At 41.1% G+C, this 25,669-nt stretch overlaps 1 protein-coding gene across 2 annotated transcripts in view; it reads left to right on the top strand.

Annotated features, from left to right (window-relative positions):
• LOC113817747 (neurotrimin) overlaps positions 1 to 25,669 on the top strand; it is a 165,181-nt gene that overhangs the window by 132,723 nt on the left and 6,789 nt on the right. The window contains exons 3-10 of one of the 2 annotated variants that reach the window (XM_070140103.1): positions 1,271 to 1,424; positions 11,238 to 11,261; positions 16,621 to 16,766; positions 19,332 to 19,466; positions 21,442 to 21,594; positions 22,411 to 22,598; positions 23,157 to 23,279; positions 24,740 to 24,881. In XM_070140103.1, the coding sequence (XP_069996204.1) occupies positions 1,271 to 1,424; positions 11,238 to 11,261; positions 16,621 to 16,766; positions 19,332 to 19,466; positions 21,442 to 21,594; positions 22,411 to 22,598; positions 23,157 to 23,279; positions 24,740 to 24,881 (1,065 nt within the window). The remainder of the gene's footprint in view (positions 1 to 1,270; positions 1,425 to 11,237; positions 11,262 to 16,620; positions 16,767 to 19,331; positions 19,467 to 21,441; positions 21,595 to 22,410; positions 22,599 to 23,156; positions 23,280 to 24,739; positions 24,882 to 25,669) is intronic. The other variant, XM_070140104.1, reaches the window with a different exon arrangement.

Genomic DNA, 25,669 nt, shown 5'->3' on the forward strand with positions numbered 1-25,669 from the left:
TTCTTTTGATGTGATTTTATGTCTTACCTTCCGTTTTTTTAGCTCGAAATATCCATTAATTGTATTGTTTACTTTATTTCAAACAACTTTTCGTAAAGTTTGATTATCTGTTTAAAGTTTCAGCTTTTATATTCTTTCTCTCGATACTTAATTCTACAATGGTGTTCGAGTCATTTTTCAAAGCTTAAGTTAAGCAAAACCTTAATTGAAAGACTATCTGATTCAGATTCAGTGACTCTCCCATTTGAACTCTGACCTTAGCCTTAAAGAGCAAGGTCACACCCCTCCCAATTTGACCTCTGACCCCTCAGATAAAAGTCACAGATGTCCACCACCCGTTCACCACGCCCACAAACTCTAACCAGTTCTATGTCAGTCCCCACACCTTCCCAAAGGAACAGAGGTCACGCCACACCCCCACCCCAGGCTATTCTAGGTCCCTTAGCCCAAGGCCCCACCAAAGGACATGGACAATATTACACACACAAACACACACACACACACACACACATTATATATATATATATATATATATATATATATATATATATATATATATATATATATATATATATATATATATATATATATATATGTATATATATATATATATATATATATATATATATATATATATATATATACATGTAAATATACATATATACACATATAATCACACACAATACAAATAAACCCACAACTCTTCCAACCCCTCCTTAGGTCACACATAGCCCCCCCCCCCTTACAAATCTTCCCTTCGACCTCTGACCTCTCTCCCACCCCCACTCCCACCCCTTGCAAATATTCCCTTCGACCTCTGACCTCTCAGACCCCCCCCCCCTTTCTCTTCAAATCTTCCTTCGACCTCTTGACCTCTCTCACCCCCGCCCCACCACCACCTATCCCCTTACAAATATTCCCTTCGACCTCTGACCTCTCCCCCCCGCCCCATTTCAAATCTTCCCTTCGACCTCTGACCTCCCCCCGCCCCATTTCAAACATTCCCTTCGACCTCTGACCTCTCTCACCCCCCCCCCCCCCATTTCAAATCTTCCCTTCGACCTCTGACCTCCCCCCCGCCCCATTTCAAACATTCCCTTCGACCTCTGACCTCTCTCACCCCCACCCACCCCCGCCACCCCCTTACAAACATTCCCTTCGACCTCTGACCTCTGACCTCTCTCCTCTCCCTTCCCCCCCCCCGCCCCCTTACAAACATTCCCTTCGACCTCTGACCTCTGACCTCTCTCTCTCTCTCCCGGTGCTGCAGGGAAGGAGAGCCTCGTGATCAAGCCCCAGGGGAAGGTGCAGACCGTCTTCAAGGGGGAGAGCTTCTTCGTCTCCTGCTCCAGCGACGCCGACAACGTGCAGAGGGTCATGTGGACAGGACCGGAAGGGCAGCAGATAACCGACTACCGGGGCAGGTCAGGTCAACCACTTGGGGTCGAGGGATAAGGTTTATAGGGGTTATGATTAAGGGGGGGGAGGGGGGAAGAAATGATGGTCACCGGTTATCTGGAGGAGGTCAGGACAGGCTGGGGGGGATGGTCACTGGCTGTTGGGGAAAGGTCAGGGATCGAGACAGGTCAAAGAGAGGAAGAGTGATTGTGGGAGATGATGACCGCCTTTTTATGGGAAAAAGGTCAGGACAACAATAATGAGAAATGATGATCAATGGCTATTTTGAAAGGTCAGGTTACATCTAAGAGCCAAGATAGGTCAAACCGGGTCATAATGACGGTGGGAGAGGGACACCGGATTCTGGAAAAGGTCAGGACAAGGTGGAGGTGATAGTAAGGATAAGTGCTGAGAAATGATGATAACTGGCCATTGGGAAAGGTCAGGTCACTTCTAGAAAATGAGATAGGTGAAATTGGGTCATGAGGAAGAGAAATGATGCTCACTGATTTCTGGAAAAGGTCAGAACAATACTGAGAGCCAGTGTAGGCCAGATCTAGTGATTATAGTGAATGATTATCCTTTTATACCCGAAGGGAGTTCATGAGACAGGGGTCAAGATAGGTCAAACAGGTTGGCAGAAATAAGAAATAAAAACTGGATAACTCCATAATAATATAAGCCAAACAAAAGTATATTGAAAAAATCACAGAAGGGGGTCAGGTCACATCTGGAATCAATCAGTCTTATAATGATGTAAAAGAGAACAGGTCAAGATAGGTCAAATCCGATAATAATGATAAGGTATGATCATTACCTACTATCAGTCAGGACGTCAATACAGATTAAACCATATATCAGTGATAATGATTATGATCACATGGGTCATAACAGGTCATCAAGGCGAGATAACCATAAATACAATAAAACTTAGGCCAGAATACACTCCATATTTAGATCGATAGATACCCGATAGATAATGAAAACTAGAAAATAATAAATCCAAAAGATGCTGAAATATACATAAAAACACAATATAGATATGCCAAAGAAACACCGGATAGGTAAGATAGGTACTGGTATATTGAATCAGGTATACCAGATAGATGTTGGAATTTGAAGTTACGAAGAAAGTGATTAGAATGGAAATGAACAGAGAGAAACACTTTCTTTTATTTCGTGAAAAGGGAGAAGAGAGATATGAAGGAAATACTAAATAGCGTAGAATGAAATTAATGAAAAGGGACGAGAGAGAGAGAGATGGAAGAAATATTGAACTGAAATAAAGATTGATAGTTAATTGGCAGATATATCAGAACATAAAATATTGATACAGCATAATTGATTTTAAAGAAAAAACAGTGTGAAGAAAGATAGATGATGAGAGAGAGAGAGAGAGAGAGAGAGAGAGAGAGAGAGAGAGAGAGAGAGAGAGAGAGAGAGAGAGAGAGAGAGAGAGAGAGAGAGAGAGAGAGAGGATACGGGAGAAAGAGATAAGGTGATAGACAGATAAATAGACAACTAGGCACGGCGATGAGAGAGAAAGGGAAAAGATGGAAGTTAACAAAGAGAGGGAAGGGCAGTCAACTACACACACACACACACACACACACACACATACACACACACACACATACACACACACACACACACACACACACACACACACACACACACACACACACACACACACACACACACACACACACACACACACACACAAACACACACACACACACACACAAACATGCACACACACACAATTCAGGACCCCGCCACACGCAACACCCAGACAAGTTAACAGACAGACAGACACAGAGAAAGCTAAGGAAATGCAAGACACGACAACCGTTCACACACCAACGAACAGGTCAATCTAGGTCACACAATAGTTCCCAGGTCAACTGAAGTCAAGGGTTTCCTAAAATAGCACTCTGAAGATGTTGCACTTTGCACGCTGTTGCGAAGGAGGGGGCGAAGGGGGAGGGGAGGAGGGAAGGGGGATGGATGGGGGTGTTTTTGCTGGAGAAAAAGGAAGGTTTTTTTTCATCTTTATTTACTTATCCTATTTGTTTGTTTTTTTAGATTTTTTTCTTTCTTTATTGGCGTTTTCTCTTCTACTTCTCTTTCTTTTTTATCGGTTTGTTTTTTTTCTTCTTCTTTTCTTGATTTCATTTTTTTCCGTCTTTCTCTGTTTCTTTCTTTCTTTCCGTCTCTCTCTTCCTTTTTTTATTATTTTAGTTTCTTTTCTCGTCTTTCTTTTTTTTCTATTTCTTTCCGTCACGCCCTCCACGCCTTCTTCACTTCCACACTCCCTCCCTTTCTCTTCACTTCCTCTCCATATCCTCAACCCCCGCTCACTCTCCCCCAACCCCATCCTCCCCACTCCTTTCTCCCTCCCTCCCTCCCTCCCCCCACCCTCTCTTCCCTCCTTCCTTCCCCCTCTACCCTCCCTCTCCCTCCCCCCTTCAACCCCCCATCCCCCCTTTTCACCTCCCCCCCTCCCCCCACCCTCTCTTCACTCCCTCCCCCTCCTTTCCTTCCCTCTCCCCCTTCACCCTTCCTTCTTCTCCCTCTCCCTCCTCCCCCTCTACCCTCCCTCTCCCCCCTCCCCCACCCTCTCTTCCCTCCTTCCTTCCCCCTTTACCCTCCCTCTCCCCCCCCTCAACACCCCCTTCCCCCTCTTCACCTCCCTACCCCCCCATCCCTTCCGGAAACCCGTTAAAGACGTGAATTAAACCGATTAATATTTCCCGCCTTTAATAGTGACTTCAATTAGACCACAAGAACAAGCGAACAATTAACAATTAGCGGGTCATTAAGCTATCTGTGCTAATTGCGACTGACTGTAAACTTAACTGGAGTTGCGGGAGTGGGGGCGGGGACTTTCGGAGTGGGAGGGGGTGGTGGTGGTGAGGGTGATGGTGGTGAGGATGGGGGTGGAGGTGGTGGTGATGGGGATGGTGGTGGTGGTGATGGGGATGGTGAGATTAGTGGTGATGGGGATGGTGAGGGTGGTGAGGGTGGTGATGGTGGTGAGGGTGGTGGTGGTGGGGGTGAGGGTGATGGTGGAGATGGTGATGGTGGTAAGGGAGAGGGTGATGGTGGTGGTAGTGAGGGTGGTGGTGATGGTGGAGATTGTGGTGATGATGGTGATGACGGTGATAATGATACTAATAGTCATGAATATGATAATGATATTCATAAAGATCATAATGACAGTGATGATGATAATAATAATGATGATTGTGATAATGATGATTGTGATAATGATAATAATAATGATAATGATAATAATAGTAATAATGATAATAAAAACAACAATAATAATGATGAGGATAATAATAATAATGTTGACTGTAATAATAAAAATAAGAATAATAATGATAATAAGAAAATAAAGAAGATAATAACGATAGGAATCATGATGATAGAGATAATGGCAATGGCAATAATGATAATAGTAATGATAATGATTATTATAATGATAATTAGATAATAAAGATAATAATTGTAATAATCATAATCTTAATCATAATAATAATGATAATAATGATAATAATAATAATGATAATAATAATAATGATAATTATAATGATAATGATAACAATAATAATGATAATAATAATAATAATAATAATAATAATAATAATAATAATGATAATAATAATAATAATAATAATAATAATAATAATAATAATAATGATAATAATAATAATAATAATAATAATAATAATAATAATAATGATAATAATAATAATAATAATAATAATAATAATAATAATAATAATAATAATGATAATAATAATAATAATAATAATAATAATAATAATAATAATGATAATAATAATAATGATAATAATGATAATAATGATAATAATAATGATAATAATAATCATCACGAAAATTATAATTACAATAAAAAACAACAACAACAACAACAACGAAAGCACACAAAGCCAAGCGCAGGCAACGGAAGGAAGTCCCCCATCCCATAAAGGTCAAAGCAGCGATTACAGCCAATCCCTCTGTCGCCCTTATTGCCCCTTCTTCGTCACCTTAACAGCTCAGCGTTCGCAAAAGCATCAGGAGAGACGCGGTTGACCTTTCTCCCGCGTGGGATGGCGGGGGATGAGGTCACGGGATGGATGCTGGGGGGTGCTGGGGGGTGCTGGGGGTGTGATAGGGTAAGGAGGATGGGGATGGGGGGTGTTTAGGGATGCTGAGAGATGCTTGGGATGCTGAAGGATGCTGAGGGTGCTGGGGGATGGTGGGGATGGGATGCTGGGGGTGCTGCAGGTGTGGTAGGGTAAGGAGGATGAGGGCGGGGGTGTTTAGGGGTAGAAAGGAGGGGGGGGGGGTGTTAGGGGGTATGGGAGAGGGGTGGGATAAGGGAGTGCGGAGAGGGGAGAGAGAGGGTAGGGGGATAAGGGTATTTGGGTGAGGGGGTGGGGGAAGGGAGGGTAGGGGAAGGGGAGAGGGGAGGGAAGGGATATAGGTGGAAGAGGAGGGAGGAGTGGGGAGGGGGAGGGGGAGGGGAAGTTAGGGGAAGGGGAGGGAGGGTAGTGGAAAGGCATTGTTGGGGGAGAAGGAGGGGAGGAAGGGGGAAGAGGGTAAGATAAGGAGATGGGGAAATGTAAAGAAAATAAGAATGGGAAGAAGGGAAAGTGATAATAAAGAAAGAAAAAGAAGTAGATAGGGAGGACATGGGGAGCAGAGCTTGGGGAATAGAAGGAGGGGAAGAAAGTGGGGTAAATAGAGGAGCAGGAAGTTGGGGAATATAGGGGAGGAGGGGGGAGGAGGATAGATTGCAAGAGGGTGGGGAGGAGAGGGTGGGTGATGGGGGAAGATGGGGGGAGGGGAAGATGGTGTGGGGAGGGGAAGATGGTGTGGGGAGGGGAAGATGGTGGGGTAGGGGGAGGATATATTGCAAGAAGGTGGGGAGGAGATGGATAATGGGGGGAGATAGGGGGGGGGAATGGTTTGGGGGGGAAGATGGTGGGGTAGTTTTTAAGGATGGGGAGGGGTTATGACTGTGTTTGGGTTGTGGGTGGGGAAGGGAGGGGGGGTATCTGTGTGTGGTATCTTTTATTGCCGAACAGTTTTGAATTCGTTCATAAGAGAAGGGTGTGTACATGTGTGTGTGGTGTATGTGAGTATATGTGTGTGTGTTTGTGTGTGTGTGTGTGTGTGAGTATATGTGTGTGTGTTTGTGTATGTGTGTGTGTGTGTGTTTGCATATGTGTGTGTGTGTTTGTGTGCGGGAGAATGTGTACGTATTTGTACGTATGTGTATGTATTATAAACCCACACAATAATATTCATTACATCTACACAATACAGGACATACCAAGGAGAAACATATAAAGGTAAAAAAAAATACAACACCACATTCCCGACATACATTCATACATTCACGCATAATAAAAGGAACATCCAGCCGGCGCAAGTTCAGAGTCAGGAAAGCATAAAACTCGGGGAATTATGCCTTTAATCTTTCAGAATAAAAAGCTTATTTCAAGGGTCATTAAAATCACATTCCCGGTTTCATATCCCACAAAGGAGGCGAGAGAAGAAGCCAAAAATCTGACCAAATCTTTTTGTTTATATATTTATATGTATATATACAGATATATATATATGTGTGTGTGGGGGGGGGGTTATATGTGTGTGTGTGTGTGTGTGTGTGTGTGTGTGTGTGTGTGTGTGTGTGTGTGTGTGTGTGTGTGTGTGTGTGTGTGTGTGTGTGTGTGTGTGTGTGAGTGTGTGCACACACTATACAGATATATACATACATGTAAATCGTAAAATTGTATGCGTGATTATTTTCGTATGCACGTTTGCCTGCGTATGTGTAAGCGCAATACGGTATGCATTCAGTGTAAATATATATACATAAATGCGTGATACGGTATTCAGTGTACATATATACATAAACCCTCTCTTCCCTCTCCTTCTTTGGCCGAGATCTCAAGACGTCTCGAACCTCACTGCCAACCTCTGCTCATGAATCAGTGGGGGATTCTGTTGCATGAGTAAGACAGACAGACGATGGGTAAAACCTTACACTCTGACCCTTTGTCTGTGGTATTTATTCATCTGTCTGTGGCATTTACTCATTATTCATTCACTTTCCTCTAGACATCCTGTTTATGCCAGGGTCTGTTGTAGTTATGAATCTTTATTGTTTGTTTATTGACACGTATGACAATTCCATCCTCTTTATGTCAGGATCTGTTGTAGTTATGAATCTATATTGTCTGTTTATTGACACGTATGACAATTCCATGTGTGAATTGGCTACACATTCACACGCGCACGTTACACACCGCCATTTAGACAGACAGAGTTCAGTTATTCCTTCCTTCCTTCTTTCTCTCTTTCCTCTTCATCACAATTTTCCTAACGGGGTTGTAGAAGGAAAAAAAGAAAGAAAAAAAAACAGGAAAATAGAAAGAAAACAGGAAAAAACAAGAAAAACAAGAAAAACGGGAAAAAAACAAAAAAGGAAAAACCAAAAAGAAAGAAAAAAAAACAAGGGAAAAAAGACACTGGTCTGAATTGTGACCATTATAGGACACGAGGATAATGGTGGCGATGATGCCATGTAAGTTGGTGTGGGTGACCTGGTGTTCCTCCCGCCCACGCCCGTTTTGTATATGCCATTCATGTACGCCCGAGAGGACGCCCTTTCTCATGAATGGCGATGTCGGTTCATTCACTCGCTCGTACAGATGCGTTCATGAGTATTAGGAGGAGGAGGAGAACCATTTTGAATGCACACAAGGAGATATGTATAAATAGATGGGTATAAATACAAGTGTTGTTATACGGTATGTACTACGCACACACACACACACGCACACACACACACACACACACACACACACACACACACACACACACACACACACACACACACACACACACACACACACACACACACACACACACACACACACACACACACACACACACACACTGGAAAAAATAAAAAAAAAAGAAAAGAATGAACAAAAAAAAAAAAAACACGCACACACAAAGGGAAAAAAACAGAAAAATAAGCAAAAAAATAAAAACACACACAAACACCCCCCCCCCCACACACACACAAACACCCCCCCACACACACACACAAACACCCCCCGCCCCCCACACACACACACAAACACCCACCCCCCCAAACACACAGAAACACACACACACACACACACACACCCACCCACCCACACCCACCGTAGTTCAAGCCTGCCCTCCCCAGCCTGCCACAACACAACAGGCCTCTTATCCCCTTCAGATACAGACCACGCCACATGACCTCCAGGCTACACCTATTGCAACCTGGACCACATGGGAGTATGTAGGCTGTCCTGACCCCCAGTCGATGTGGTGACGTCACTTCGATAGCCCCCTACCCCCCACCCCCCCTCCCGAGACCTTCCTTTTCGGAGAACAAGGAATTAAAATTTCCTGTCTCGTTCTGGCGGATGTCGAGGGCCTGCAAGATGCCCTCTCGCTCTCCTTCTTCTACATTTTCTTTCCCTTCTTATCTTGTCTTAATCTTCTTTTCTTCGTCTGAGGCTTTTTCTTCTTCTTTGTCTTTTTTTCTTCGTCTTTTTCTTCTCCATTTTCTTTCCCTTCTTATCTTGTCTTAATCTTCTTTTCTTCTTCGCCTTTTTCTTCTTCTTTCCCTTCTTATTTTTCTTAATCTTATTTTCTTCGTCTAAGTCTTTTTCTTTTTCTTCTTCTTCTGCATTTTCTTTCCCTTCTTATTTTTCTTAATCTTATTTTCTTCGTCTAAGTCTTTTTCTTTTTCTTCTTCTTCTGCATTTTCTTTCCCTTCTTATCTTGTCTTAATCTTCTTTTCTTCGTCTAAGTCTTTTTCTCCTTCCTTCTCCTGTCTTTCTTCCTTTCTTAATTTCCTCTTCATCCTTTTATTTCATCTTTCTTCCTCTCCCTCCTTCTCCTCCTCTTCTTTTTCATATTCCTCTTCGTTTTTTGCTCTTCTTTTTCTTCTCCTCCTTTTCCTCTTCTTCTTTTACTTCTGCTTCTTTTTCATTTTCTCTTCCTCCTCTCCCTTTTAATTCTACTCGCACTCTTCCTCTTTCTCTTCCTCCTTTATTTCTTGTTCTCTCCTTCTTCTTTTACTATATATTAATACCAAGGCAACCCAGACGTTAACGGTGTTTGGTGTATTTATTTATTTATCTATCTATCTATGAGAGAGAGAGAGAGATAGTGAGAAACAGAATCAAACAAAGACAGAGAAAGAGAGAGAGAGAGAGAGAGAGAGAGAGAGAGAGAGAGAGAGAGAGAGAGAGAGAGAGAGAGAGAGAGAGAGAGAGAGAGAGAGAGAGAGAGAGTGAGAAACAGAATCAAACAAAGACAGAGAAAGAGAGAGAAAGAGACAGAGAGAGAGAGAGAGAGAAGGGGAGCGAGAGAGAGCGAGAGAGCGAGGGAGCGAGAGAGCGAGGGAGCGAGAGAGCGAGAGAGCGAGGGAGCGAGAGAGAGCGAGAGAGCGAGAGAGCGAGGGAGCGAGAGAGAGCGAGAGAGCGAGAGAGAGCGAGAGAGCGAGAGAGCGAGAGAGCGAGAGAGCGAGGGAGCGAGAGAGCGAGAGAGAGAGAGAGAGAGAGAGAGAGAGAGAGAGAGAGAGAGAGAGAGAGAGAGAGAGAGAAAGAGAGAGAAAGAGGGAGAGAGAGAGAGAGAGAGAGAGAGAGAGAGAGAGAGAGAGAGAGAGAGAGAGAGAGAGAGAGAGAGAGAGAGAGCAACAAACACCACCTCTCTCTCTCTGCGACTGGGTTGTCCTTGGCTACAATCGCGCCTGTTTAAGGGTAGTTCTCTCACTTGCCGCTACAACGTCGCTGGCGCTTGCTCTGTCCAACAACTCTTTTTATGTTTTCCTGTTCCTCAGATCGAAGGTCTCGGGTGATAAAAGCTTATCTATTTTGTTTTTATCATCAAAGAGGAGGGGCAAATTATTTTTTTCTACGTTGGTTGATGTTACTTTTCCTATTATTGCAGGATGTGTTATTTGATATATATTTCTCTGTGCATTGTATATTATGCTATTTATGTATGTATGTATGTATGTATGTATGTATATATATATATATATATATATATATATATATATATATATATATATATATATGTATATATATATATATATATATATATATATATATGTTTGTATGTATAAAACATACATGCATACATACATACATATTTATATATATATATATATATATATATATATATATATATATATATATATATATGTTTGTATGTATAAAACATACATGCATACATACATATATACATACATACATATATATATATATATATATATATATATATATATATATATATATATATATATATATATATATATATATATATATATGTCTTGTATGTAATCACATAAATGTATATACATGTACTTATATGTGTAAATATACGTGTATATACATAAGTGCATATATATATATATATATATATATATATATATATATATATATATATATATATATATATATATATATATATATATCCCATTATTCATGTATTTGTGCTGTACCATAGTAGTGTCTAACCCCAACTGCTCTCTGTACATTAAGAAGCAGTTGACAAAACTTTGACCTCGTGTTCCATGTCTAAGTGAGTAAGTGAGACTCAGACAAGTGACTCACCGCTGAGTATCCTCATCTCAGCGCGCCCACTTATCACCTCACTTATTAGGTTACTCATTCTGTGTGGCTGAGCGTCTGTCTTGCCTTTTTGTTCATATTTTACGACGGATCTTCAAAGAGTCGAGCGCAACATTCTTTTCTCTTCTACAGCGTGCCATATAACGAGATTCCAAGGTGGGTGCCGGCGGGAACGTCAAGGTAGAGAGAGAGAGAGATGATTGAATATGAAGATGATGATGATGATGATGATATGATGAGATGATGATGATGACATGATGGTAATGCAGGAAATCCCTTCAGCTTTACGGCCGACGCGTTTTCTATCATGAGCCGGAGCTGGTGATAGAAAACGGGGTTGTCGTTGCTTCACATTTAAAAAATAAGTCCATTCCTTGATGCTAGAAGCTTTATCATTCATCTTTAATCTTAAAGAGTCAATCCTCCCCAATATCCAATCCCAACCCCCCCCCCCATCTTCCTAGCATGCAATTGCAACGGATTTTTGGCGCTTGGCCGACGTCGGATAATGTTTAACCGTCCTCCACAGTTAACAAGGGTGACTTAACTAAAACAAAGAGAATCACTTAGTTAAACGCAATTAACAACACCTTTTCTTTTGAAGAGACAGAGATTAACCAAGTAAAGCTGGAGTGAGTGACTAGATAAGGCTATTAATTTGTGTTTTTTAATGAGAAGTAAACCGCTCGATTTTTTTTCTTGTTTCCCTATTGGATCCTGTCCTGCAGATCCGTCCCTTGAGAGACAAAAGCCTTATAGACTTAGAATCTTTTGACTGTGGCTGAGCTTGGTTCATAATTTGAAAGGCAAAATAACTTTGTACTAGTATGCGACGTAAGTGTTACATGTCCACTTAAACCGCTTTATTTTCTGGCCAATGTTTATTTACATATACATTTTTTTTTTTTTACTTTAGAAACTAAAATGCTGCAGAGAGCGTACTGTATGAATCTTGGCTTTGGCTTTGGCGTAATGTATTACCATTACCTCTCTATATATATACATTGTTGTGGAACCGTCCCTAGGCATTAATAGGCCTATCCATACTTTAGTAAACAGATGATTCCTGTTTGAAGATGCAACCACTGAACCTTCTTCAAGTAGAGTTTCTAGACGTAGAGTAGTTGAGTCTATAAGTCTCATGCACTCTCTAGTGTCTAGTGCAACAGTGTCTTCTCACTGCACCCACTGTTGACGTCCTGCTCAGTGGTGCACAAGTGTGACTTACACCGTCTATATATATCCGTAGTGCACGTTAAAATTAGTAACATGCGAGGGAATAGAATGTGATCATGTGATTTACTTTGATTATTGAACGATGTAGTTTAATAGGGGTTTCATCCAACACACGGCATATCCCCATTTTAATTGTAGGATGTAGGTCAATCATGTTTATTTATCCAGTTGCCAGTTAAGTGAAGGGGACTAAGAACAGAAAGCGGTGTTGGAACCTCTGTGGTTAGAGAGGCTCAGATTTTTTACAATATATATTTAGACTTGAATTAGATGAATGATGATTGCATGGATCGAGACACAATAGCAATTTATTTATTCATTTACTTTCGATTAAAACAGATTTGATTACACCTGGAAGCTCTTCACGACTAAATATCAGTTTTCATCATTTTTGATTTGTTAAACAGCTTTTTTTTCTTTTACTTCTCTGAGAGTTTCATGTGAATCAGTTTTATTAACTTTCCTATATATGATTTTGCTGGAAATGATAATCGTGTACATCATTATCTTTTACTTAGCCTTGTGGAGATAAAAACGAGATATGTTTCCTAGCAAACTTGTTGATTTTATTACTGATTTTTTTCTGATTTCTGTGCTTTCTTAAGCAATAAGAAAACGGCTGCATATTTATCATGGCAATGGCAAGAATCGTGATTTTTTTTTTTCTTTTAGCTGTAGTTACTTTTTAATACCTATTCTATGCTGAAGATTTTTGCAGGAAATGAGAAAAAATAGACATTTCGAGTTTCTTTTCAGGGTCTGATACTTCTTGATCATTTCTTAGGGGGTTCGATGCACGTTTGATTAATCTATCCATCATCAAATATAGTTCTATGCAACAAATATATATATACATGATTTATAACTATGTACACAAAACCAAAAATAAAATAAGAAGTGCTTCGAGAATAATTTCTTTACTTATTTACTTATGTTTTTCCTTTCTTTAGAAGGTCTTTCAAATTTCCACTTAGAGGTTCACTTAAACACTAAGGGTCATTGCATGTTATTCTGTATTGTAGGTAGGATGCATGTGCCTGCTATGTGTGCGTGGTATTCAAGCACCTTATGCATGAATTTCTTGTTGCTATGATGGTATAAGAAATGGCTATCTCGATTCCCTTGCTTGGTTTTGTTATTATATTATATCCTCTTCTTTTTTTCTCTCTCTTTTTTCATTTGTTAATGTGTGAAACTTTTTGCTTTTCTGGTGATATAGAATTGCAAGGGAAAAAAAAATAAGTGAAAGCTTAATAATTATTTCAATTTCGCTCAAAAAAGATCTAATCTGCTGCTTTTGTAGATTTCTCTTTTTCTTTTTTATTATTCTTTCTTTCGGAGTTTCAAAATTGCTTATGTTGCTTTTCGTTGCCAATAACAGCTTTGCATTAATTCTTTTCTTCGTGACATAATTTCTGATTTTAACACTTTTTTCCGGCACTTCTTAAATGCTTTTTCTCTACTGACAATATTAACACTTGCATTATAATTTTATTTGCCACTTTTTTGCTTTGTTTTCTGATTCTAAAAAGAATGCAAGTTTTAAGATTCGAAAAAAAGCCCAAAAAGAAAAGAATAAAGAAATAGAAAGCCGATATTCATATATATATATATATATATATATATATATATATATATATAAAATATATATATATAATATATATATATAATATATATATATATTGTTGTGATTCTATCCATTTTTTCTTTTCTTTTGTCAGCAATGGTTTCCTATTTAATTTCACTTTACACTTATTTATTCATTATTTAATTTTCATTTATCTTTTTTTTTATTATTTATTTTCCAGTCCATTGCAGATCAAAGTTTCCCTTCTCTTCACAAGGTCTCGGGACACCAGCTCAACCAAGACTCTGTAGTGACCTTGTGCCAGAGCCATCAACATCCTTTGTCATCCTCAATAACATCAGCAGAGTCATTAGAACCCTCATTAGTATCCTGATGGTCATTAGCATCACAGGGTCATTAGCATCATCAGGGGCATTAGTATCATTAGGTTCACTAGCCTCATAGGGTCATTAACATCATTGGGTCATTAGCATCATAGGGTCATTAGTATCATCAGGGACATTAGCCCCATAGGGTCATTAGAGTCATTGGCATTATCATTATTATCCTCATCAGTCTCGTTATCTTCATTATCATCGTCATTATTACCGTCATTATTGCCGTCATCAATACCATCATAGTCATCAATCCTCATCATCTTTGTCATTATCATTGGTTATTAATCATCAACATCATCATAGTCCTTAATGACCCTCATCGTAGTCATCAGTCATCAATGAAGCTGTTAATCATCACCTTAATCATAGTCATTAAATATCATCACAGTCATTAGTCCTCATTCACATTTTTCTATCATCATCGTTTTCATCTTTTATTCTTTCAGTTCGTTCTATCTTTCTTTCTCCTTTCTTTCTCGCTTTCCCCTTCGTTCTTTTCTTTTTTTCTGCCATTTCCTTTTATCATTTTTGTCTCTCTTCCTTCACTTTATTTCGTTTTTTTTTCTCTAATGCTTTTTTCTTCTGTCTTTCCCCTTCTTTTTCTTTTTCTTTCGCACTCTCTTTATCTTTATATTTCATTTCCTTGTTTTTGCCTCGCTTCTTTATTTTTTTTCTTCTCTCTGTTTCCTTCTCTCTCATCTCACTGCTCTCTCTCTTTCTATCTTTTTTCTTTCTTTCTTTCTTTCCTTCTCTCTCTCTCTCTCTTTCTTTTTTTCGATCTTTCTTCCCTTTTATCTCTCTCTCTCTCTATTTCTCCCTCTCTCTCTCTCTATCTATCTATCTATCTTGTCTCTTTTTTCAGCTTCTTTCAATTTATTTTTCCTTTCATCTTTCCTTCATTCTATCTTCTTTCTATTTTCCATTTTCACTGTATAGCTTTCCGTTTTTTTCACCGTGTTCTTAATTGTTTTCCTTCTTTTTCCTTCCTATGTACTTTTTGTTTTCTTTTGCTCTTCTACTGTTCTTCTTCACTGTCTTCTTCTTCCCTTTTCCCTATTTTTCTTATTTACCATCTCCTTCTTTCACCCTTTATTCATTTACTTTCCTTTGCCTTTTTTCTTCTCATTTATACAATTTCATCACTTATTCAAAGACTTACCATCCACCACTATAGAATAGCACTGTATTTCATAATACACATATTCAGTGCATCACACTCAACAACTCAACATCATCATTATTATTGCAACAAAAACCAGTTGCAATTGATTCCTTGTTATGATATTTAATGTAGATCCACTTTGCTTGGCTGCCATTGGTGATACTTTAAAACTTTTATAATTGTACTTATGATTAATATCTGTTCATGATTCCAAAAGATATGCACTTGTATGAACACAGTCTTACTACTAATTCGATCTTACATTTTATCTAAACTGCTGAAAATAGTTCATGAAAAGCTACATGCAGAGAAGAATTCTAAGAAAACTAAACTGTAACGTCCTATCTTCTTTGAATTTAGAAATAGATTTGAAATCCCTCTGAAGGAATGTGCATGATTTATTGCATGTTTTCTGCACTTAGTGTCCTCCTCTGGTATATACTGAAATGGCAGTATTTTGTAGAGTCTCTTTTGACATGACTTTGCCTTCGTTTTTCAAAGTGTTCAAACCTTTTATTGACTTAGATTAAATGCCACTTTAGGAGCGTGGTACTTAGCGTCACAGTATTTTGTTAAAAGCTTTTATATTTTACTGAGAAGAGCTTTTTTGTTTGTTTGAAGAAGTCTGAAATGACTGATGTTATTTTCATTTTTGTTTCTCTTAATTTCATAGATTGGTTCTGTATAGATTTTATGCTTATTTAGAGATTTGATTTTTTCTTAAAAGTTTTTGTGTTATTTTTGAAAATGTAAGTTGCAAGCGTACTTTTTTTCTTTTCGCTCAAAGTTGAAAAACGAATTAGTATTAGCTTACGTGAAAGACCTCTATTTTTTAATCTCCTTTTTATATACAGTTTTGTTATTTTTATTTAGTTGTTCATTTGAATACTTGCTGCTAGACGGTGATGTGTTCTTCCATTTTTGTTTCCCTTTTTTTCATTTTTTTAACAGCATAACATAAAATTCATGAACATCTTTTCATAACCTGCTGCAGGACCTTGCCTCTTATTTTTACAACCTTAATTGCTACCTCTGCTTGTGAGTACTATAAACCTCTTTTAAAAAAAAATGAACATCAAACCTTCACCCTACAATATATATACATATAAAGAACCTCCCCACTAAACAACCCATCCTATAATATTCCTCCAGGGTCCATGTTGAGGATGGAAGGTCAGGTCACAAGGGGGTTGACCTCATATTCACGAACATTAGCAGAACTGACCGCGGGAAGTACACCTGTTCTGCCAACGTGGATGGCGTGGAAGAAGAGCGCTCATTTGACCTCGTTGTTCTGAGTAAGTATTTGGGTGTAGGTGTTGCGGAGAGGGGGGGGGGGGGATGTGTGGGTGTAGGGGGTTGGGGATGTGTTTAGATGTGTGTGCGTGTTTGTTTTTCTGTGTGTGTAGGAGTGGAGAGAGAGAGAGAGTGTGTGTGTGTGTGTGTGTGTGTGTGTGTTTGGGGGAGGGAGGGATGGATGTGTGGGTGTAGGGGGTGGGGATGGGTTTAGATGTGTGTGCGTGTTTGTTTTTCTGTGTGTGTAGGAGTGGAGAGAGAGAGAGAGAGTGTGTGTGTGTGTATGTGTTTGGGGGAGGGAGGGATGGATGTGTGAGTGTGTAGGGGATCGGCTGAGGATGGGTTTAGATGTGTGTGCGTGTTTGTTTTTCTGTGTGTGTGGGAGTGGAGAGAGAGAGTGTGTGTCTGTGTGTGTGTGTGTTTGGGGGAGGGAGGGATGGATGTGTGAGTGTGTGGGGGATGGGCTGAGGATGGGTTTAGATGTGTGTGCGTGTTTGTTTTTCTGTGTGTGTGGGAGTGGAGAGAGAGAGTGTGCCTGTGTGTGTGTGGGTGTAGGGGGTGGGGATGGGTTTAGATGTGTGGGCGTGTTTGTTTTTCTGTGTGTGTGGGAGTGGAGAGAGAGAGTGTGTCTGTGTGTGTGTGGGTGTAGGGGGTGGGGATGGGTTTAGATGTGTGGGCGTGTTTGTTTTTCTGTGTGTGTGGGAGTGGAGAGAGAGAGTGTGTCTGTGTGTGTGTGGGTGTAGGGGGTGGGGATGGGTTTAGATGTGTGGGCGTGTTTGTTTTTCTGTGTGTATAGACGTGGAGAGAGATAGAGAGAGAAAGTGTGTGTGTGTTTGTGCATGTCTATATTATAATATTTGAAAAAATCATATTTCCTCTTCTCCCTCAACCACCTCCCCTTTCTCCCTTCCTCACCACGCCTTTATCCCTTCTCCCTCACCTCCTCCTTCTCCCTCCTCCTCCTCCCCTTCTCCCTCACTCTCCTCCTCCTTCCCCTCCTCCCCATCTTCACCGCGCCCTTATCCCTTCTCCCTCCTTCCTCTCTCTTACCCTCCTCCCTCCCCCTTCATTCCCTCCTTCCCTCTTCCCCCTTCTCCACCACACCCTTACCCCTTCTCCCTCACCCTCCTCCTCCTTCCCTCTCTCCATCTCCACCACGAACTTACCCCTTCTCCCTCACCCTCCTCCTCCTTCCCTCTCTCCATCTCCACCACGAACTTACCCCTTCTCCCTCACCCTCCTCCTCCTCCTTCCTTCCTCTCCATCTTCCCCATCTCCACCACCCCCTTACTCCTCCTCCTCCTCCTCCTTCCTTCCTCTCCATCTCCACCACGTCCTTACCCCTTCTCCCTCACCTCCTCCTCTTCCCTCCTCCTCCCCTTCTCCGTCACCCTTCTCCTTCTTTCCCTCTTCCCTATCTCCACCGCACCCTTACCCCTTCTCCCTCAACCTCCTCCTCCTTCCTTCCTTCCTTCCTTCTTCCCCATCTCCACCACGCCCTTACTCCTCCTCCTCCTCCTCCTTCCTTCCTTCCTCTCCATCTCCACCACGTCCTTACTCCTTCTCCCTCTCCTCCTCCTCGTCCCTCCTCCCCCCTTCTCCTCCTTCCCCCTCCTTCCTTCTTCCCCATTTCCACCACGCCCTTACCCCTTCTCCCTCAACCTCCTCCTCCTTCCTTCCTTCCTTCTTCCCCATCTCCACCACGCCCTTACTCCTCCTCCTCCTTCCTTCCTTCCTCTCCATCTCCACCGCGCCCTTATCCCTTCTCCCTCACCTCCCCTTTCTCCCTCCTCCCCCTCTTCTCCCTCACCCTCCTCCTCCTCCTTCCTTCCTTCTTCCCCATCTCCACCGCGCCCTTACCCCTTCTCCCTCCACCTCCTCCTCCTTCCTTCCTTCCTTCCTTCTTCTCCATCTCCACCACGCCCTTACTCCTTCTCCCTCCTCCTCCTCCTCCTCCTTCCTTCCATCCTTCTTCTCCATCTCCACCGCGCCCTTACCCCTTCTCCCTCAACCTCCTCCTCCTTCCTTCCTTCCTTCTTCTCCATCTCCACCACGCCCTTACTCCTTCTCCCTCCTCCTCCTCCTCCTCCTTCCTTCCATCCTTCTTCCCCATCTCCACCACGCCCTTACTCCTCCTCCTCCTTCCTTCCTTCCTCTCCATCTCCACCGCGCCCTTATCCCTTCTCCCTCACCTCCTCTTTCTCCCTCCTCCCCCCTTCTCCCTCACCCTCCTCCTTCCCCCTCCTTCCTTCTTCCCCATCTCCCCCGCGCCCCTACCCCTTTTCCCTCAACCTCCTCCTCCTTCCTTCCTTCCTTCCTTCTTCTCCATCTCCACCACGCCCTTACTCCTTCTCCCTCCTCCTCCTCCTCCTCCTTCCTTCCATCCTTCTTCTCCATCTCCACCGCGCCCTTACCCCTTCTCCCTCAACCTCCTCCTCCTTCCTTCCTTCCTTCTTCTCCATCTCCACCACGCCCTTACTCCTTCTCCCTCCTCCTCCTCCTCCTCCTTCCTTCCATCCTTCTTCCCCATCTCCACCACGCCCTTACCCCTCCTCCCGCTCTTCCAGAACACCTCGACTTCATGGACACGCCCGTCACCCAGTTCCTCGAGGAGGACCACGATTCCGTTCTGCGCTGTGACGTCGACGGAGACCCCGCCCCGAGGGTGTCCTGGAACATCAACAACAGGAAAGTCACTTTTGGTAAGAGGCCCTTGGGTGTTTTTTTTTTTTTTTCTTTCTTTTTTTTCTTTTTTTTTTTTTGTCTGTCATTCTTTCTTTTCGTTTGTTTGGCTATCACTTTTGGGAAGAGGTCCCTGGGTGTTTTTTTTTTCTGTCATTCTTTCTTTTTGTTTATTCGTCTATCAGTTTTGGGAAGAGGTCCCTGGGTGTTTTTTTTTCTGTCTATCATTCTTTCTTTTTGTTTGTCTGTCACCTTTAGTAAGAGGTCCCTGGGTGTATTTTTTTCTGTCTATCATTCTTTCTTTTTGTTTGTCTGTCACTTTTGGTAAGAGGCCCCTGGGTGTTTTTCTTTTTTCTTCTTTTTTGTCTATCATTATATCTTTCTTTTTGTTCGTCTATCATTTTTGGGAAGAGGTCCGTGGGTGTTATTATTATTATTTTTTTTTTTGTCTATCATTCTTTTTTGTTTGTCAATCTTTATTTTTTTCTTTTCTTTCCTTCTTTCTTTCTTTTGCTTGTCTTTCTTTTTTTTCTTTGTTTTACTTCTTTCTTTCTGTCTTTCTTCATATCTTTGCTTCTTTCTCTGATTCTAGCTTTTCTATTCTTTATTTGTTATTTTTTTCTTCTTTCTCTATTTTTGGCCTTTTCTTCTTCTTTGCTTGTTTTGCTTTTTTACTTCGTTTTCATCCGTTTTTTTCTTTTGCTTTTTCTTTTTTCATTTTCCCTTCTTTCTGATTTGATTTTTTGTACTTTGGTTTTACTTTTTTTGGTTCTTCCTCTTCTTCTTCTTTATTTTCTCTTTTTGTTGCCTTTCTCTATCTACCTATCTATTTATCTATCTATCTGTTTGTCTATCTCCATATATCATTCATTTCTGTTTCTCTCTCTCTCTCTCTCTCTCTCTCTCTCTCTCTTTCTCTCTCTCACTCACACTCACTCACTCACTCACTCACTCACTCTCTCTCTCTCTCTCTCTCTCTCTCTCTCTCTCTCTCTCTCTCTCTCTCTCTCTCTCTCTCTCTCTCTCTTCTTTCTTGACGAATAGATAATGATTATAATATCGATAATAATTGTAATAATGATAATTATGATGATAACAGTACTGGTAATGATGAAGATAATGAAGACGATAAAAACAATAATAAAAATGATGGTATTGATGCTCGTAATAATAATAATAATAATAATAACAACAACAACGAAACAGTAGCAACAATAATGATAATAATAATAATAAAAGTTAATTATTATAATTATGATGATAATGATAACAGAATAGAATAATAATGAGAATGATTATGTCAATGATGATACTGAAAAGGATGATGATGATAACTATGATAAAGATAATAGATTAGATATTGTTAATGATGGTAATAACAAACATAATGCTGATAATCATAATAGAAAGATAAAAGGGTAGTAGTAGTAGCAGCAGCAGTTGTAGCAGGAATAGTAGTAGTATGATTAGACATACAACTAGACATAACAAATCAATAGAGAAATTATTTAACCACCAACCCTCCCCTTCCCCACCCCTTCCCCCCACGCTCCTCTCCATCACGCCCCTCACCCCTCTCCCCCCCACGCCCCTCTCCCCCCCACGCCCCTCTCCTCCCCCTACGCCCCTCTCCCACCCACGCCCCTAACCCCCTCACGCCCCTCTCCTTCCCCCACGCCCCTCTCCCCCCACACGCCCCTCTCCCCTCCACGCCCCCACGCCCCTCCCCCCCAACACACCCCTCACCCCTCCCCCACGCCCCTCTCCCCTCCCTCACGCCCCTCCCCCCACGCCCCTCTCCCCCTCACACCCCTCACGCCCTTCTGCCCTATACTCCTCCCCTCACCCCTCACCCCATGCCCCTCCCCTACACCCCTCTCTCCCCCTTCCCCTCACGCCCCTCACCCCTCCCCCGCACGCCCCTCTCTCCCCCTTCCCCTCACGCCCCTCACCCCTCCCCTACACCCCTCCCCCACACGCCCCTCCTTATTGCAGGCAAGAAATACGACAAGGGAACCGAACACCCCAATGACCTTATCGTCCGCAATGCAACACTCGAGGATGCCGGTCAGTACAAGTGCGTGGCTTTGCAACTCTCAAACTACACCTCCGAGGTCAAGGACTTGGTGATTGAGGTCAAAGTTCACCGTGAGTGGATTTTTTTTTTTCGTTTTGGTTTTTGGATTTTTGCTTGGAATTTTTGGTGTTATTAAAGGTACTGTCACACTAGCATTTTTTCCGTCAATTTTTTTACAATTTTCTGAAATTTTGTCTATTTTTGAGCGAATTGTTGATTTTCTAGTCAGACGATAATGATCGTTTCCGTCTGAAAACCTTCCCGTCAACTTTTTTCAGCTAAGAATAGTCAAACCAAGAGCTATATTCGAGAATGTTTGTATTCATGTTAAATAAAATTGACAAAAAATTGACGGAAAAAGTGCTAGTGTGACGCGGCCTTAAGAGGAGTCTTGGGATTCGATAGTAGGGGTTTGTTAATCTTTTATGATGAGTATTATTATTGTGATTGGTTTTATGGATTTTGGAATATGTTGTAGCTCGTTTATGAATAAGAATATTGTAAAGATTGGATTGATTATTTTAAGGAGAAAACTCTAACCTGTTTTTTTTTCGTTCTTTCTTTATTTTCTCTTCATTTTCCCCGTCCTCACCCCTTCCCTTCTAACCCCCTCTTTATCTTCACCACCTCCTTTCACCCCAACACCCCTATTTCTCCAACCCCATCCCTTCGAACACACCCCTCCCCCTCCAACCCCAACACCCTTCCCCCTCCAACCCCAACACCCTTCCCCCTCCAACCCCAACACCACTCCCCTTCTAACCCCAACACCCCTCCCCTTCTAACCCCCTTCCCCCTCCCCCTCCCCCTCCAACCCCAACCCCCCTCCCCAACCTCCCCATCCCCCTTCCCCAACCCCCCTCCCCAACCCCCCAACCCCCCCGCAGACAAACCCCAATGGAGCGACAACGACCTCACGGCCCAAGCTTACGGCTACGTGACCGGCGACGTGAACCTCACCTGCGAGGCCGTCGCCGAACCCCACGCCAACTTCACCTGGATCAAGGACGACCAGGTGATCGAGCCCAACGAGACGGTTCAGATCATCAACGAGGACCACAAGAGCGTCTTGAGGGTGAGGAAAGGGGGCTACCGGGGGCTATCTATTTTTTTTTTTTTTTTTTTTTTTTGGGGTGGGGGGTGTCTGGATCTTTGTTTGTTTTGTTGGGGGCTGTCTTGGGCTATCGAGGGCTGTTTAATTGTCCTTTTTAAAGGGTTTGTCTGGCTTATTTTTGTCTGTTTTGTTGGGGGCTGTCTTGGGCTATCGAGGGCTATTTAATTGTCCTTTTTTTGGGGGGGGTGAAAAAGTGTTGTCTATAACTGTCTCGCTCACTAAATTTTTTTTATCTGTCTTTCCTGTTGTCTGTGTGTATATTAGTGTCTTTGTATCTGTCTGTCTATCTGTCGGGCATATATGCCGTGTAAAAGTCTTCACTGAGGATCATAAGAATCCATCAATCCTTCTGTCTCGCCCTTTCCCTTTATCCATCAATCCTTCTGTCTCGCCCTTTCCCTTTATCCATCAATCCTTCTGTCTCGCCCTTTCCCTTTATCCATCAATCCTTCTGTCTCGCCCTTTCCCTTTATCCATCAATCCTTCTATCTATTTCTCACGACCCTGATTATCCCACAGCTAAAGGTCACCGACGTGGATATGTTCGGCGACTACGTGTGCAAAGCCGAGAACAAGCTGGGAACTCTGGAGCGCGTGATCATCCTCGAGGAAGGGAAGAAGCCGGCTGTGCCCAGTGCCAAGGTCGGGAGACGTTTTTGTTTTCGTTTTTTTTTTCGTTTTTGTTGTTGTTGTTTTTCGTTTTTCCGTTTTTTTCGTTTTGTTGTTTTTCGTATTTTTTTCTTTTTTTTCTTTTTTTCGCTTCTTTCCGTTTTATTTGTATTTTTTCGTTTTCTGGAGATTTTTTTATGTCGTTATTTCAAATTGTTTTCGATTTTGTTTTCTTTTTCGTTTTTTTCTTTCTATTTTTCTTTTCTCGTAGCTTTTTTTTTTTTACTTTTTATTTCTTTTTTTTTTCTCTTACTCCATCTCTTTTTTCCTTATTTTTTATGATTAATACAAGGTATGAAAAGTTATAAGCTGCAAGACTTTTCTCTTTGTCTTTACCATTTTCTTATCTCTTTCTTCGTCAAAAAAATAAGTTTTAAATCATGTGATCCCCCCCCCCCTCTTCGTCTTTTTTTTCCTGTTTTACAACTTCTTCTGCTATATCCTCTCTTTCTATTTTTACTTTTCTTCTATACATTTTCGTTTTCTTTTTCTCTTTCTTCTTCCTCTATTTCTTTTTCATCTCTAACATCTCTTTCGTTTTTTTTCTTCTTTTTTTACATCTTCTTCTTCTTCTTCTTCTCTTTATATTTTGTTTTCTTAATTTCCTCATCTTTCTTTTTGCTTTCTTTTTCTTCTTCTTGAATCACAGATATGGAAGATCTTTTTCAGATAAGATTTCATCCCAAACATTAATATACTGTAATATAAACAGATATTCTCCAGGATTTCTTAGAATATAATCAGTCAAAAATCTTCCAAAGTTCAAAATAAATAATTTGATAAAGATGAAAAATTATTTTAAAAAAGAAAATCCTGGTGTAAGAATTTTAAGGCAGCCATGTGGAAAGTTATTGATGCACTGTGATATAATGATAATGGTACTAATGATAATAATAATTTGGCGCGATGCATGTACAACGTGTTTGTGTGTGTGTGTGTGTGTGTGTATGTTTGTGTGTGTGTGTGTGTGTGTGTGTGTGTGTGTGTGTGTGTTTGTGTGTGTGTGTGTGTGTGTGTGTGTGTGTGTGTGTGTGAAGTGCACAGCCCTCTCCCTGATTTTGTGATACAAAGGGCGAAAAGAGAGAGAAAGAGAAAAAAAGTTAGAAACAGTAAGAAAAAAAAGAAAGATGCGTAGAAAGAATCAAAGATAAAGAGAGAGAGAGAGAGAGAGAGAGAAAGAGAAAGGTGATAGTGAGAGAGAGTGAGAGAGAGAGAATGTGAAAGAAAGAGAGAGAGATAGAGAGAATACGAGAGAGAGAGAGAGAGTGAGAAAGAAAGAGAGAGAGACAACCCTAGAACCCCCCTCCCCCCTAATCCCCAACCTCTTCACCTAACCCCAATACAACCCCCTCCCCCCAAAAAAAATAAGAAAAAAAAAGAAAAAAACACCCACCCTCCACACTCGACCTCACCCAATGGCCTTCTCCCAACAGGTGACAGAAACGGAGGTCAACGCTATCCACCTGAAGCTCGATGCCAACAACCACCCTGACATGCCCATCCTGGCCTTCCGAGTCCAGTACAAGACCGCTGGAGACAACTGGATCAACGCCCAGTCCATGGAGTTCAAGAAAGGTGGGTTGGCTGTGGACGTTTTTTCCTCCTTTTTTTGCAGCAGGAACAACGAAGGGAAGAACAAGAAAACACACGATTTTTTCTTGTTCTTCCCTTCGTTGTTCCTGTTGCAATCTGTTTGTTATGAATTCCATACATTCTCCTTTTTTGCAACAGGAACAACGAAGGGAAGAACAAGAAAACACACGAATTTTCTCGTTCTTCCCTTCGTTGTTCCTGCTGTAATCTGTTCGTCATGAATTCCATACAGTTTCCTTTTTTGTATATAGATTGATGGAGAGATGTATAGGTACAGGTATATATATATAGAGAGAGAGATAGGTATAGGTACAGAGAGATTGATAAATAGATATAGATGGATAAATAAATAAATATATATATATATATATATATATATATATATATATATATATATATATATATATATATATATATGTATATATATATATATATATATATATATATATATATATATGTGTGTGTGTGTGTGTGTGTGTGTGTGTGTGTGTGTGTGTGTGTGTGTGTGTGTGTGTGTGTCTGTGTGTGTGTGTATGTATGTATAAATGTATGTATGTATAGATAGATAGATTGATAGATAGATATAGATAGGTATATAGATAGATAGATATATCTACATAGATAGGTAGGTAGATAGATATATAGATAGATAGATCCGAATATTTATACAGATATCGATATAGATACGGATATGAATATTCATATAGGTATTGATATGTATAGATATAGTTATAGATATATATGTCTCAGTTTTAGAAGGAGAGAGAACC

This window comes from Penaeus vannamei, chromosome 26 (genome assembly GCF_042767895.1).
Source record: "Penaeus vannamei isolate JL-2024 chromosome 26, ASM4276789v1, whole genome shotgun sequence".
NCBI classification, from domain to species: domain Eukaryota; kingdom Metazoa; phylum Arthropoda; class Malacostraca; order Decapoda; family Penaeidae; genus Penaeus; species Penaeus vannamei.